The sequence below is a fragment of the Crocodylus porosus genome, unplaced genomic scaffold, assembly GCF_001723895.1.
Source record: "Crocodylus porosus isolate Cpor-Errol unplaced genomic scaffold, CroPor_comp1, whole genome shotgun sequence".
Classification (NCBI taxonomy): domain Eukaryota; kingdom Metazoa; phylum Chordata; order Crocodylia; family Crocodylidae; genus Crocodylus; species Crocodylus porosus.
The window spans coordinates 71,667,248-71,680,929 of NW_017728943.1; the positions used below are offsets into that span (position 1 = coordinate 71,667,248).

Sequence of the window (13,682 nt, forward strand, 5' to 3'; positions counted from 1 at the left end):
CCAATACTTTCCCCACTTACCCTTCACTCTTGATGGCAGGCAGCTGCTTCTTCAGAGATTCTTTATCCTCAGCTACCAAAATGCCAAAGCCCTGGAGCTGACTGGCACCAAATGCAGGGAGAAAGCCCAGCTCTGCTCGGCGGCTCACAAAGCAGTCTGGATGGTACCAGTTATCTATCATTCCCAGCTGGGGCTTTTCCGGATGCACCATCTTCTTAGAAATTCTGATCTGACTCTGAAGTGGGAAAGCACAGCACAAACATATCTATGATGCTGCTATGAAGGCATGAAATGTCAAGTCAGAGGAAGAGGTCTACCACCCTGTAATAAATGTGACATTATTTCTGTGGTTGCACATTAGCAATAGCTATTCCATTCATCTCCCATTGACAACCACTATGCTTGAATTTACATCACTGACTTCATGTCAATCCTCTCATTTACTTACGCTCTCAAAACTCCTTTTGGGGTTAACGTTTCCATGTTTAGTCATGCCAGCTTAAAGAAAATTCAGGCCTTTAAATTACTTTGTCTGGAAATTACTGAAAAACAGCTAAACAAGAATATGTATACTTGGACTCAACCTTGCAACATTTACAGAAGCAAAGAGCCCCCAAATCCCACTGAAGCTGAGTGACAGAACTTGCAAGATGGGGCCCCATGAAAGGAGTTCGACATTAATTTCTGGAGAAAACCTGAAGCAGTAAAGTATGAGCATTGTTAACATCCACAAAACTGAATCTTGAGTCTATTTGATTGTTGGGCAGATCTTACCCTCAATGAAGCTTTCCTGACAGTTATTTAAGCCTTCTTTTTTAACATAAGTTTAAGCCCCAAATTCTGCAAACAGAGCTGGCCTTCCACACCAAAGGCACAATGGTAGAGCTCCAATCAGAAGCCAAAGCTTTTCTCCATGGAAGCCCTTTCTCTGCTAAAACACTGGCAGTAATCTGCTAATCAACTAATCAGCTGGCAATGATCAAATGCTCTTTCCCTATGCATACAGGAGGGTCATCAGGTCTAAATCCCAGGGGCTGAAGGTCACATTTGAGAGAGAAACATTACTACATCTTGTTAATCCAGGGCTATTACACTGTTCAGAACAGAGCAGTTCTTTGGAGACAGAATTGCAGCTTTTAAAACTAGAAAGTATAGCTCAGTTCACACAGAATCACTTGAGTCAGCTTGGAGGGTGGGGTATATAGAGGGAAGGAGAATACTGGTAAATTGCACGTCTCTTTACCTTTTCTATTTTCAGTTCACAGCCTTTGCAGGTACTTCTGTTAGACTTGGCATATTCTACTGCAAAATCATGTAAGCTTTTATCAGCCTTGCCACCTCCTTCCTGGTCACCACCTTTACCTGGGCAAAGAAAAAAAAGACGAATATTCAACTTCAAACAGGCATCTGTATAAACATATCTAATATTTGCACATACTTATTGAGAGATATCTATTCAGTCACAAACTAGTATGCTCAGGAAAGTAAGTTCACTGATAGAACCCGCGGTGCATCTTTACAATTCATGATCCCACAAAAAGCATTAGGAAGACTGCACCCCCACAGTCATTACATGCTACCCACTCAAGCCTCTGGGAAAAACTATTTCAGTGTTTGCCTTAGTATTCATTATTGCAGCATGCTTTATAACAGTGGTGCTCAGCCTTTTTACCCAGATGGGCGATGCCCAGTCTGTCTGTGTGTCAGACTTTGCCAGTGGTCCTGATCTGGCGCTCAGGGCAGGCATGGGAGGGCTTCATCTGGCTGTAAGGAGCGGGCTGTTCAGCTCTGACGCAGCCACACAGGGGGAAGGGAGCATGGCCACACCCTGATTCGAACAGCACAGGGTGCACAGCCCAATTCCACCCCACCATGCAGGGCTCGGGAAGTTGGCAGTGAGGAAGGGTGATGGCATTAATGGTCACCACTCCTCCACAAAATTTCCTGACCAGTGGGAAATCCCAGGGGCTAGATGCCATGGCTTCATGGATCAGATCTGGCTCACAGGCTGGAGGCTGGGCACCCCCCCCCTTTTTTTTTGTAACATTAGTTCCTGACATTTCACATTTATGAAGTGACTCTATGGGGGACATGAATATCCCCTCTGAGGTGCACCTGTTTGACTGAGCAAAAAGTATTATGCAAGAAATTCTAAAGCTCTGCTACTTGCCCTGTTACTGGACCTCTTGCCCATTTTATAAGACTGGTAAGAACACCAAGCTGGGAAATGCTGCTTCCACTGTAAAGTATTATGAAATTAAAGTTAAAAACCCCACCAAAATTTGACCAGAATGAGATCAACTAAGCTGCCACATGTCCTACAGAATGCCTCTTCCCAAATATTAGAAACATTTTCTTTTACACAATGTCCAGACAAGCAGACATTCTGTAAATTCACCCAGGGTTCTTGTTCCATACATACACTGGATGGATTTAGTTTGTCCCATATGCATTCACAACCTTTCAAACCATATCTGATCATTTCCCTGAGCATTTAAATTTGTCACAGTGATCTCTAAATACAATATTCTGGTTGCACAGGGTGTGTGTAGATGAAATTGGGCCCTAAATTGAAGAAGTGGGTTTTTAAAAATACTGCTTCAATTTCCTGCTATTTAAAACCCTATGTCATGCATGCACCCCACTAACTTACCTGCCTCTCCAGCGAGAACGGGAGGGTGAGCTGCTGATGGGCAGAGGTCCCTGGGCTGCAGGGAGGGCTGGTGCTTCCTTCTGCAGCAGAAGCAGCCCCCTGAGCCCATAGGCGACACCCAATTTGGGTGGTCCCGTGGGGCACCGCAACCACAGACGGAAGCACCAGGTCAGGCAGGCAGGAAGGCATGGGGAGTGGGGTGGAAAAATCAGGCTCGCTGCTTTTCTTGGGCAGAGCTGCTTTCCTGGGCTGCTGACAGGCTGCCTGCAGGGCTTCCTGCAGAGCCATGGAGCTGCACAGAGCCCCATGCTTCACTCTGTGGCTATAGGGGCAGCAAACAAACTCCTCAATTGAATTTTAGTTTGCTGCGCCCCAAGTTATTTAAGGCGCATTACGCTGCCAAATTTCCTACAGCGGCTGGAATTAATGTGCAATATGCAACTGAGGCATGCAAACACCAACACCACTAAAGCTGTGCAAAAGAATTTAGCCCGTTTTAAAGTGTTGTGCACACACGCCTCTCATTTCATCTACATACAGCCAAAATACAGTTACTATAATGAGATCTCAGGTTACTGAGACATTACTATTTCCACAGCACAGTACAGAACAGTTACTAATAGCAAATACACTAGAGAAAATGGACTATATTTAGGGATGCTCCTGGTGAATGCCCTTTCCTTCTGCACATTTGGTTCACTTTTTGGCTTGGCTATCTGACTGAGCTCAGAAATGGATTAGGTTCCCCTGTCAAGAGCAAGACTATGGAAGGATGCACTGATTGTTCCAATTTCCTTTCAAAGGGACAATGAGCATCAAATCCAAGAATCGTGACTGTTATTCGCTGACAACTTGAATGTAGATAGGATTGTTCTGAACAGACCTGGCTTCTTGCATTCCTGACCAACCTTTAAGGTTTACGTACCTGTGGCAGGTCCCCCCGCTTCAATGGTTTTTTTTATTTTCTCCTGATCTTCCCATCGCAGCTCAGGGAAGCCATCAATATCTGCATGAGACGTGATCCGAGCCCGCTTCCAAAAACAAGTGTAATGATGCCAGTGAGGGACTTTGCCATCGAACATGGGTGACTAGGAGAAACATGATGACAAGGTGAAGACATTTAGATAAAACCAAGAAAAAGCAACCTTCTCGCTCACAAATGTTCTGAGCGTTTCCTTGGACATTTCCATTCTAAACAATGAACAGTGATTCGGGCTAGAATATGGGAAGACAGAATCCCTTGCTATTACTACCAATACAGCTCCCAGTGGGGCAGTGCCACAAGGAGGCTAAATGTAGAAGGATGACATAACAACCCTGTTGTTACAAACCCCACTATAATTCAAGAGGCTTATTGGGGAGGGGTGGGGGGAACACCATACAGACCTTCTTATGCTTGTTTTACTAATATTGCATGTTTAGCCCTGGTGAAAAGGCAGTGTTTTCCTCCATTTATTTATGCTGCTTTTGTCTCTATATGGACTAGGTTATGTTGTCTGATATAACCATAATTCTGGACATGGTTTAGCCAAAGGAAAAGAGGAACGCATATTTAAGGAAAAGGGCTGGTAGGCAAGATTGCTAAGGACCTTTTGCCCGTGTGTTACTAGGGTAAGGACAATTGCCACTCCCAATCACAGGCAACAGGGGCTACTTTTGCAATGGGCACCCATGGTGCTACCTGTGTGTGTAGGCAGGAGGAGGGAGAAGAGGGAGCAGGGAGGAGGAAGCGTAATGATCCAGCCTCAGCTCTCCATCATAGCTGTTTACACAGCCCAGCATGGGTGGGGAGGGGGAAGTGGGCCAGGAAGCTGCCAATTGATTCCATCTAGCCACAAGTCCAGCTACCCAGCGCTGGGGGCACCGGACAGATCAGGTCTTCACGGAAACTGGGCCACAACCCCCACAGGCAGGGCACACTCAGCTGGGCAGATGGGATGAGGCTGTGGGTTGGCAGGGAACAGCATCCAAGAGCAGGACAGGAAGGCAGGGCTGGGATCGTAGGGTGGTGGGCGTGGGACTGGGGTCCAGGGCAGAGCCACGATCCACTCCCCACACACCCCTGCAACAGGCACTGATTCTGTGGGCAGGACAGATTCCCCCACCTCTGGGGCAGTGAGGAAAGCAGCAGCAGCCGCCACTGGCGGAGGATGGGATGGGACAGGAGGGGCAGGGGCAGGGCTGTCCCGGGGGGTGGGGGGGAAGAGACACAGGGACAAAATCAGGGGACCACCCCAGACCCTGCACTTTGGGGGGCCCGTGCAGAGCTGAGCGGAGCAGCTGCAGAGACTCCGCACTGCCACCAGCTTCATGTACTGCTGCTTGGCACGCCCCCCACCCCTCACCACCGAATCCGCTGCTGGTTTCCTCAGGCCTGGGGGGTGGGGCCCCGCACATGCTGATTTGCCCCAGGCCTGGACCCTGCTCAGGTCACCTCTGGGCAGGGGTGAATTCTCCTCTGCTTTAGGGACTTAAAAAATGTCCCCAGAAGCTCCAGCAGCACAGTCCAGTCAGTACAAAAGGCAGAGTACAGCCATGCCACAGCAACCCCTCTGGATCCACCCCAAGCTAAAGGCAACTGCTTTCAAAGTACCATAAATAACAATGCTTTGCATGTCTGGGGCTCCTGAAGCACTTCACAGATTTCTGAGAATCACTGCCTGCTACTGAAGAAGAGCCGCCTGTGGGGCAACAGCAGCTCAGCAGAGTGCAGCAATACCACAGTCAACTGAAATTGCAAGAGGACCGGAGGGAGGGAGGCAGAAGCTGAATCACCACATATGGCACCTCTGATATTACAAGTTTTTAGCATCTTCAGCCAACATAAGAGGACAGACACTGGTACTGCAGATTCAGAGGAAAGAGCACCACTCAGGGCTGGACTGATGTTAAAAACCACTTACTTTACTGGAAGAAGCAGCACATTAGTTCGAGCTGGTTCTGCAGCATCTGTATAGATTGGGAGCTTTAGCGGGGCTTTTTGGCACTTATCTCAATTTAAGTCAATCAGCTATTATATAAAAGTGCCAAAAAAGCCCCACTAAAGTGCCCGATATAAACAGACGTTGGGTGAGCCAGAGGCAACTAATGAGCTGCCTCCTTTGGGCACGCACTGGGATCAGCACAGGAATGCGCCAAGTTTCAAGTGTGGGGTTTTGTTTTGGGAGAGGTGGGGGGGTATTTTTTTTTTTAAATGTCTGCAAGCAACTTCAGCAACTTGAACATGTAGGTCTTCTCTGAAGGACTCCTACTTAGCACTGACCTGGCCTAAATCTTACTTCGCAATCAGACAGCGCACCGTAAAGTATTGTGATTGCAAGTAAGTAACACACACACCATGGCCGAAAAAGGTATCTAGGTCACATTATGGTTATTTTACTACCATGGAAGGTATTAAAAAAAATGGAATCAACAAGAGGTCTCCTACAGACCCTGGACAGGGAACTGTGAACCTGAATTATAGGAGTGCGCTCTGCAGTCAGGAAATGGAAGGGAATGAGCCTCTCTCATGATAAAGGAAAGGGACAAGACAAGTCCACTGTCCTAGGTCCTATTCTAGGTTATACTGTTGGCTCACTGAGGAGCTTTAAGTTCTGTGCCCCTATACCCAGTCAGTGAAATGGAGGTTGTAATTCATAAAGAAGTGATTAGGTTTTCCCCGTCAAAGATGTATAAATATGACTGATCAAATGTTTATACAGTCTGTCGTTAACTATGGAAATGAAAAGGTAATGCTTGTAGAAGCACAGACACTCAGGCTTGCCAGAGGCAAGCATCTCAGTGTAAGGCTTTTATCGAAGATCACCTGTCCATTTCCCCATATTATGTGAAAACAAGGCTGGTTCTTCTGGCCCCCTAATCCCAGAGCAATGTCAGTCTCCTACTGTCTGGGATTCAAGCTTGCCAAAGCATTATCCTCAGTATTTAGCTGGCAGCCACAGGGTGCTTAATAACACCACTCTGGTGGATTATGGGGCAAAGCCAAAATACTCCAACAGTGACCTCTTTCTCAAATGCCAAATATTTTGGGGATGCAAGGATTTGGTGGGGTGATCTCTTTTTATTGAACCAACTATGTAGCTGGGATAAGTTTAGACAAGCTTTCGAATGCAAAACATTCTTTGTCAGGTCTGATCACAGGAGCCAGGCAGGGAGGGGAACAACACTGAAGCCTCAGGGAGCCTCAGGAGGCTATAGCTTCATAGCAGTGAACAATAATCTGACACACAAGTCTTACCTCAATACACTGTGCACACAAACTACTCCCAACTCACCCTGCCCTGAACCAACTAACAGCAGGACAGTGATAAAGGATTCCTGCAGGGCATATGCATAGCTAAGAAAGCTGCAAGGCCCAAGAAGAGCTTGCTTTCGAAGTGATTGTACTAAATGCTTCTTACCGTACGACTTCTCCATCAGAACATTTCCCTTGCTATTCTATTAAAGGGAAGTCTTAAAAAAATTACATGCACTTGTCCCATAACTAGGAACCTGCCCAGCATTGTCCACAATTGCTAAGAAATCTGGTATTAGTTGCAGTTTCCCGTTTAAAAAAAAAAAAAAAAAAACCAACCAAAAAAAGAGCAGTAGTGAGGTAAACTGAGTGAAGGCACCCTCCAGCTATCACAGTGAGTGGCTGAGCAAAGAAAGCAGTAGTGAGTAGTCTAAGTGCTGAGGCCCTCTGTCAATTAGCAGCGTGGGGCAGAGCTGCTGGGGACCCTCTGCCAATTAGTGGCAAGGGGTGGGGCTGCTATGAAATGCTCAAAAAATTGGTCCTGTGCTTCGTGACCAGGCCGTGAAAAACCGTTGTCTCACTGACTTTGGTAGGTCCCTATTTGTAACTCACTAGGGATTTGTATGACATCTGAAGAAGTCAAATGCATGATCTAAATCACAAATGGGCTCAGAGCGAACCACAGAGCTAGACAGTTTCCGTTCTGCAAATGGAAATGAAGGTTTAAGGCTGGTTGCATACTCCACCTCAATCCAACCCTCGCTGAATGAGCCACAGATACTGTAACACTTCTCTATTACAGAATTTGAAATCATTTAGGGCTGATCTATATTCTGCAGCTGTGACACAGTAGCTACACTGGAATAGTGATGATATCGATGACCCCTAAAGCAAATATGGCACATGCTGACAGAAAGTATTTTTCTGCTGATGTATATATTGTTCTGATTACAAGTCAACATTACTTAAAAGCTCATCCTACATTTTCAGATTCGATTTTAGGAAAAATGCCTTTTTCCCCCAAATATAAATCAGTAATAGAAAGTCCCTGAATGGCTATTGCCCTACAAAATCTCATGGAGGAGAATCAAATATGTAAGGAAGAGATCTGAAAGGTTAAATAACAAAAAGACTTAAAAAAAATCCACTATACCAGGAGCATCAAACACTTGGCCCATGGAGCCATATGATTTGGCCCTAGCCCCAGCCTCTGCCCCACACGCGTGGAATGAAGCACAACGGGTCTGTCCAGGGTGCACGCAGCAGCCCACTGGGTCAGTGCACAGGGCCCATCCAGAGCTGGTCTAAAATCTAAATTTTCCTAATTTTTTTTGTGGACTCTGGGGAAAGACAGGATGGATTATATTTACATCATGGTTAAGAGCAGGTATCAGATCAGATTTGAGCTCTCCTAAATATACAAGCAAAGTACTTTCATTTATTTTGCATTTTGGAAGAATGAAATGTCTTCTAAAAGGCATAATTTAATCTCCGATTTGAGGTCACTGTTGGACATTTTCAGGACTGTTAGTCTTTTCCAAGTAGTAAACCAACATTCCACTGCATTAAAATGTGTTTTAAGTGTTAGATGTCTGCACTGCTGAAGCATATCCAACTTTGCATTGTTTCTAGCCAGGTCATCTCATGGGTTATTTTTTGGCTCCGTGGCAACAGTGGTGGCCTGCCAGATTACAGCTCTGAGGTAGTCCGACTCAAAGCTTCTCTGCAGTGAAGCCGAAGAGCTGAAAACCTGGATGTGACAAAGGGCTCCTGGGCTTCTAAGCTCCTAGCTACATGCGGGAATATTATGAACTACTTCCCACTTTGGTGGAACAGACCACAGAGATCCTAGGGAACTGCAGGACAGTGGAGACGGACTGGTCACCCAGCCATTGTTGCCCTTCCTCACAACAGTGAGACTGCTATCCATGACAGAGCAGAACCTTTATGGCCACAACGGCTGGTGCTTCAGTGCCATACAGGGTCACCTGCTCAGTGCAACAATACTGTACTGTTCCAATTAAGGTAACCTTGCATACAAATTAAGTGAAAGTTACATGGCTGTTTTTGAGGGTAAAAAGTGTTGACCTATAGGTCAGGGCCCTCCCTGAGGGGGGCAAATTGGGGCAACTGCCCTGGGGACCCATGCTTTGGGGGGCTCTGCAGAGCCAGGCAGAGGGGCCACGGCTGCAGTTTAGCCCACCTGCCCGCCCGATGGGTTGGACAGCTCTTTGCTTGTTCTGGCCACCACTTGTCCCACTGTATCCAGTGTGCCAGGCCTTTCACTCCCCGGTGTAAGTGTGCCATGGGACAGGGAGGGGGGCCTCCCATGCAGGCTGCTTTGCCCCTGCACCCTGCTGGGATCATCTCTGCCTATAGTAGAACAATATGTTAGTTATACCACTTATCCAAATGATACTAGTGAGGCCAACAGAAGCTATCTTCCATTGGCACAGCTACACCTACACTAGGGATTTTCACAGCCCTAGCCAACATGTTCATGCCAGCAAAACCTGGTGGCATAGACCTTGCCTTGGTACAATACAAAGGTTTTGGATGAGGTACAGCATGCACTGGCCGTTCAAGTTCCTTGCCTTCCTCCATTCCAGGCTGCTGGAAGTCAAAATATGGCTGCTGGCACGGAGCTGGCAAGAGCAGAAAGCAATAAAAGAGTTCTGTGATAGACATGGGACCCTGGAAGAACTTGAGGACCAGGTTTTATTATTACCACGTTTTGCTAAAGCTGGAGCAGACTATGGGAAACAGTCTTTCCTTGTGAATAGGAAGCCTAGAAAGTAGCTTGCAGGTTAGCCTGCATGTGGATGGCAGAAGGCTGATTAACTATATAGACTGCATGCAAGGGCTTGATGAAAGGCAACATGGAGGAAGGAGGGAGTAAATCAAACATCCAGGAATGAAAGAAGAATTAGTGTCAACTGGGGAACAGAGAAGGAAACAGGAAATTTCAAAGTAGAAAGATAAGACATTGTGGTAGGAGGCATGAAGGGAAAATGGAGGGTGGGGGGGGTTTCATTTTAGAGTTAAGTACTGACATGTTACAACACAAAGAACACTACTGTGTGAACAAAAAGCTGGCTTATCTAATGGAAATGACTAGAAGAGCATACAGTGGCCCCTTGGGAAACAAGAGAATGGGGCAAGTATCTTTCAGCCTAGCTAATCAATTCAGTCCTCAGGTTACTTGGGGGCAAGATAGTTTTTCACACCCTACCCACAGGGAAGGGATCTCTTTATTGTGAGTCTAAGTAGCGTATAAAAATGTAGCTATCAGAATGTAATTTCCTTGGCATTAGCTGGGATAGTTGTTAGTTACCCAAAATGTATTATTGAGGAATCCAAGAAATGTGTGACTAAGCTGTGTAGGCCTAGCCTCATTAACACAAATGAGCCCCTACTCCATAATGGGTCAGCAAGAACCAAGGCAGGCTGACAATACATTTCCAAAAAAATAACTCTTCGTATTGATTTTTAAGCCATAGTACAACTAGCTGCCTTCTGTCACTGCACTTTAAACAGGAGCAGGAGTGCACATATTCAATCCAGATTCCACCAAGTGTGGTACAAGAACCCACTCAGAAATGTTCTTTCATCACTTGGGGAAGAACAAGGCTCAGAGGCTGGGAACTGACTTGCAATTTCTATTCCCAGTTCTACTGCTGGCTCGTTGCAAGACTGTGGGCAAGTCATCTGACACTATTAGTACCTTAGTTTCCTAATCTATAAAAATGCAGTAACACCTTACCTCAGAGTTGTAAGGCCCAATTGCATTTTAACACTGCTAAATATGGCTGAACATCATTAATGCTTCATAATGCAATGCTAGAGAATGTTGGTATCTGCATGCACTGTAAGTAAGGACCTACCTAAACCACGGTTTCCCAGAAACCATGAAAAAACAGCATTGTCTATGATCACCGGGAAACCTGTCATTGGTTGCAATTTCCTGGGAAATTACCAGGTTTTTGGGGGTTGGTGGCACAGACTGAGTGAAGATGCTCTCCACCAATCAGCGGTGAGGTGCAGCACTGCCAGGGCCCCCTCTGCCAATCAGCAGTGAGAAGCAGGGCCATCACGAAATGCCCATGAAATCAGCTCTGCGCTCTGTGAGTGGGCCACAAAATATTCTGCATCCCGCTGCAATTTGGGTCGGTTCTTAATTATAAGGTGTGCAGATTTAGCAAGGTTTTGCTAAAAGCGCAGACAGTGAACTGCATATATGTTTCCTTATCTACAGCCTGGACACAAATTTATACAATATTTTTACCTTGCGGAACAGGCAACATTCCCAAGCACATTATAACCTTATCTCTTCCCCCTCCACTCCTTGTTTTCAGAAACAGAAAAACAGCCTCTCTGTTAGTGCTCTAGAAGAGTCCTCTAAATCGCAATAATCCTCTAATAAGAAACTTAACTGGATTAATTTCTTTACTCTGGGTTAATTTCTGAAGGCTGTCATACCCTTGTCTACAGATAGCACTTGAGTCCAAGGAAAAGGCATCAGTTGAAGTTATTCTTATGGAAGGACAAAATGATTGGAAAAAGTGTTCCTGACAAGCAAAAATGAACCTGACTTCCCTACAGCGTAGTATCCTAATTTAATCATGGTAGTTATAGCAGCTTTGTCACGTGTGTTCCTCTCAGCTGTACAGTCTGGGGAAAAACAAACAAATAATTTCCAGGGCTAAAGCATGCCTTGGCTGCATTAGCCTTTTCTGCTTATATTTTTGCACTGGTAATAACAACGGTGGGTGCGATACAAGGTATCATCTGCCACTAATGTTTTAAAGGACCAAAAGGTTTACTTGAGGAGATCAGAAGTCCAGTCCAGGGTTACACCAGTGCCATCCCCCACCCCCCACCCCGCAATGGTGATAAGAAAGGTGGGAAATGCTGAAAGGGGAAATCAGAACAGAAGCTTTAGGTCAACATTTATTTTTCCAATGTGTTTCTTATTCTTTCACCCTAGTGAGCAGCCATATTACACTGCACTATGAGCAGACTATATTTAGAGACAGTTGTATTTACTAATTGCAGGCAGGTCCCGTGGCAAAAGCGTGGTCAGAGATCTTTCTCTTTGATAAAGCTAGGTAAACTCTTCATCAGCCACAAGGCAAGGAACAAGGGGTGAAAATGAACTGCTAGGATGGCGATTCATTCTTCAATTACGAGAGATCAAAGGAATGAAGAAAACATTCAAATTTCTGCTAAAAATAAATTCACCCACAAAGGGTCACAAGAAAGAATTAGGTCAGTGACAAATATGCTACAAAAATTTTAGAGTGTATTAAATCACTGGGGAAAACTAAGGAATATAAGCAAGAAACCTGTACAGCTCTTCAGCAATACGGATTCAGCTTACACTTCAACTAAAAACAGTTTTGATCTCTAGCTTCCCCCCATCTGTTTCCACCCAAAAGTCCCCAAGCTGCAGACCGAGGTAAACAATCCCAGAAACATTTACATCCTCTGGTCAGTGAGTTAACGCACCAGGCTGCAGCCCCTTCACCACCTCAAGATCCTCTTGCTGATGTCCTGGCTGCATTTCTCCCCACACACTTTTTGTTCAGGCACACCCCTTCCATGGCCCCACCAAGACAGCCATACAACTGACCAGGAGGGAGGCTGTGGCTGGGAGAGTACCCAGTGAATGTGGAGCCATCCTCCTGTCCCTCCTCCTCCGCAGTCCTGCCTCCAGGCGGTTTCACTGGGCAGGGCCTGCTGGCTCCTTGGACTCATTTGAGGGCCAGTGGGTCCCACCCAATGTGCTCTGCTCAGTGCCCTCCTTAGAGCATTTGGTATCGATCTCTAACCCTGGCGCCTGCCCCTGCTTCAGCTCCCCAAGAAACCAGCTGGTGCACACCTAACAGCCCCTAACTGCATGGGGTAAGGGCTAACTCTTCCTGTTTGGGCCCATGCCTGCAATTATGACCCTGTGACAGGCCTCTTTGATGCCTGAGACATCTCTGGGCAGAGTTTCGCCACTGGCTGCTTGGGCTCATTCAGGGCAGCGCACTCTCCCCCTTTGGAGCACTTGCTATGGCGCTCCCATCCCACTTTTCAGGGCTGGGGCACGCACTTAGTGACCCCCCTCTCCTGCCAGGGCCAGTGTCCCTGCAGACTGTGCCAGTGTGCCCATGACAGGGACTGGGGGAAGGGGTTACCTTGGCTCCCCCACCCCCACCCCAGCCACGGGGTTTCCTCCGAAAGCTTCGAGCAGCAGGGAGCACCGCTGTGTCTCAGTCAATGGGAGTCCAGGTCCCCTGGGGGAAGCCCCAGCTGCTGGCCCCCCCAGCGGTGACGTCACAGCCGAGCAGAGCGCGGGAAGCCCAACGAGGCGGGGGTGGGGCACTGCGGATTCCTGCCCCCCCAGCTGCGCTCGCGAATGGCGCGGAGGCATTACCCATGCTGTAGCGCTGCTCTCCCAGCGTTTCCCCTGCAGCAGGGGAAGGCGCTGCCGCCCTCCACCCACGTGTCTCCCCCGGCGAGGATGAAAGGGGCCCGGCACAAAGCGCTGCAGCAACGCGGCGCGGTACCTGCACCATGATGGCCAGGCGCAGCGAGTCCTTGGCGATGCTCTCCCCGCATTTCTTGCACGAGGCCCTCCCGCTCTTGGCGTACTCGGCCCGGTACAGCTTATCCGCCGGCTCCGCCATCGCGCCCGGCCCAACCCTGGCAGCGCCCACCGCTGAGCACCGAGCCTGCGCCGCGCTCGGCGATCGATTGAGGCCGCCTTTTTTTCTTTTTTTGGAATGTTCCGGCGGGCCGCCGCGTTCC

At 47.4% G+C, this 13,682-nt stretch overlaps 1 protein-coding gene across 1 annotated transcript in view; it reads right to left on the reverse strand.

The window, feature by feature from the left end:
• The window catches only part of PARP1 (poly(ADP-ribose) polymerase 1), a 52,195-nt gene extending 38,582 nt beyond the window's left edge, over nt 1–13,613 (reverse strand). Inside the window, exons 1-4 of the mRNA XM_019549559.1 lie at nt 13,442–13,613; nt 3,579–3,741; nt 1,244–1,362; nt 21–235 (exon numbers count right to left, since the gene is read on the reverse strand). Of these exons, the coding sequence (XP_019405104.1) occupies nt 21–235; nt 1,244–1,362; nt 3,579–3,741; nt 13,442–13,561 (617 nt within the window). The 5' untranslated portion in view covers nt 13,562–13,613. The remainder of the gene's footprint in view (nt 1–20; nt 236–1,243; nt 1,363–3,578; nt 3,742–13,441) is intronic.
• Nucleotides 13,614–13,682: the final 69 nt, after the last annotated feature.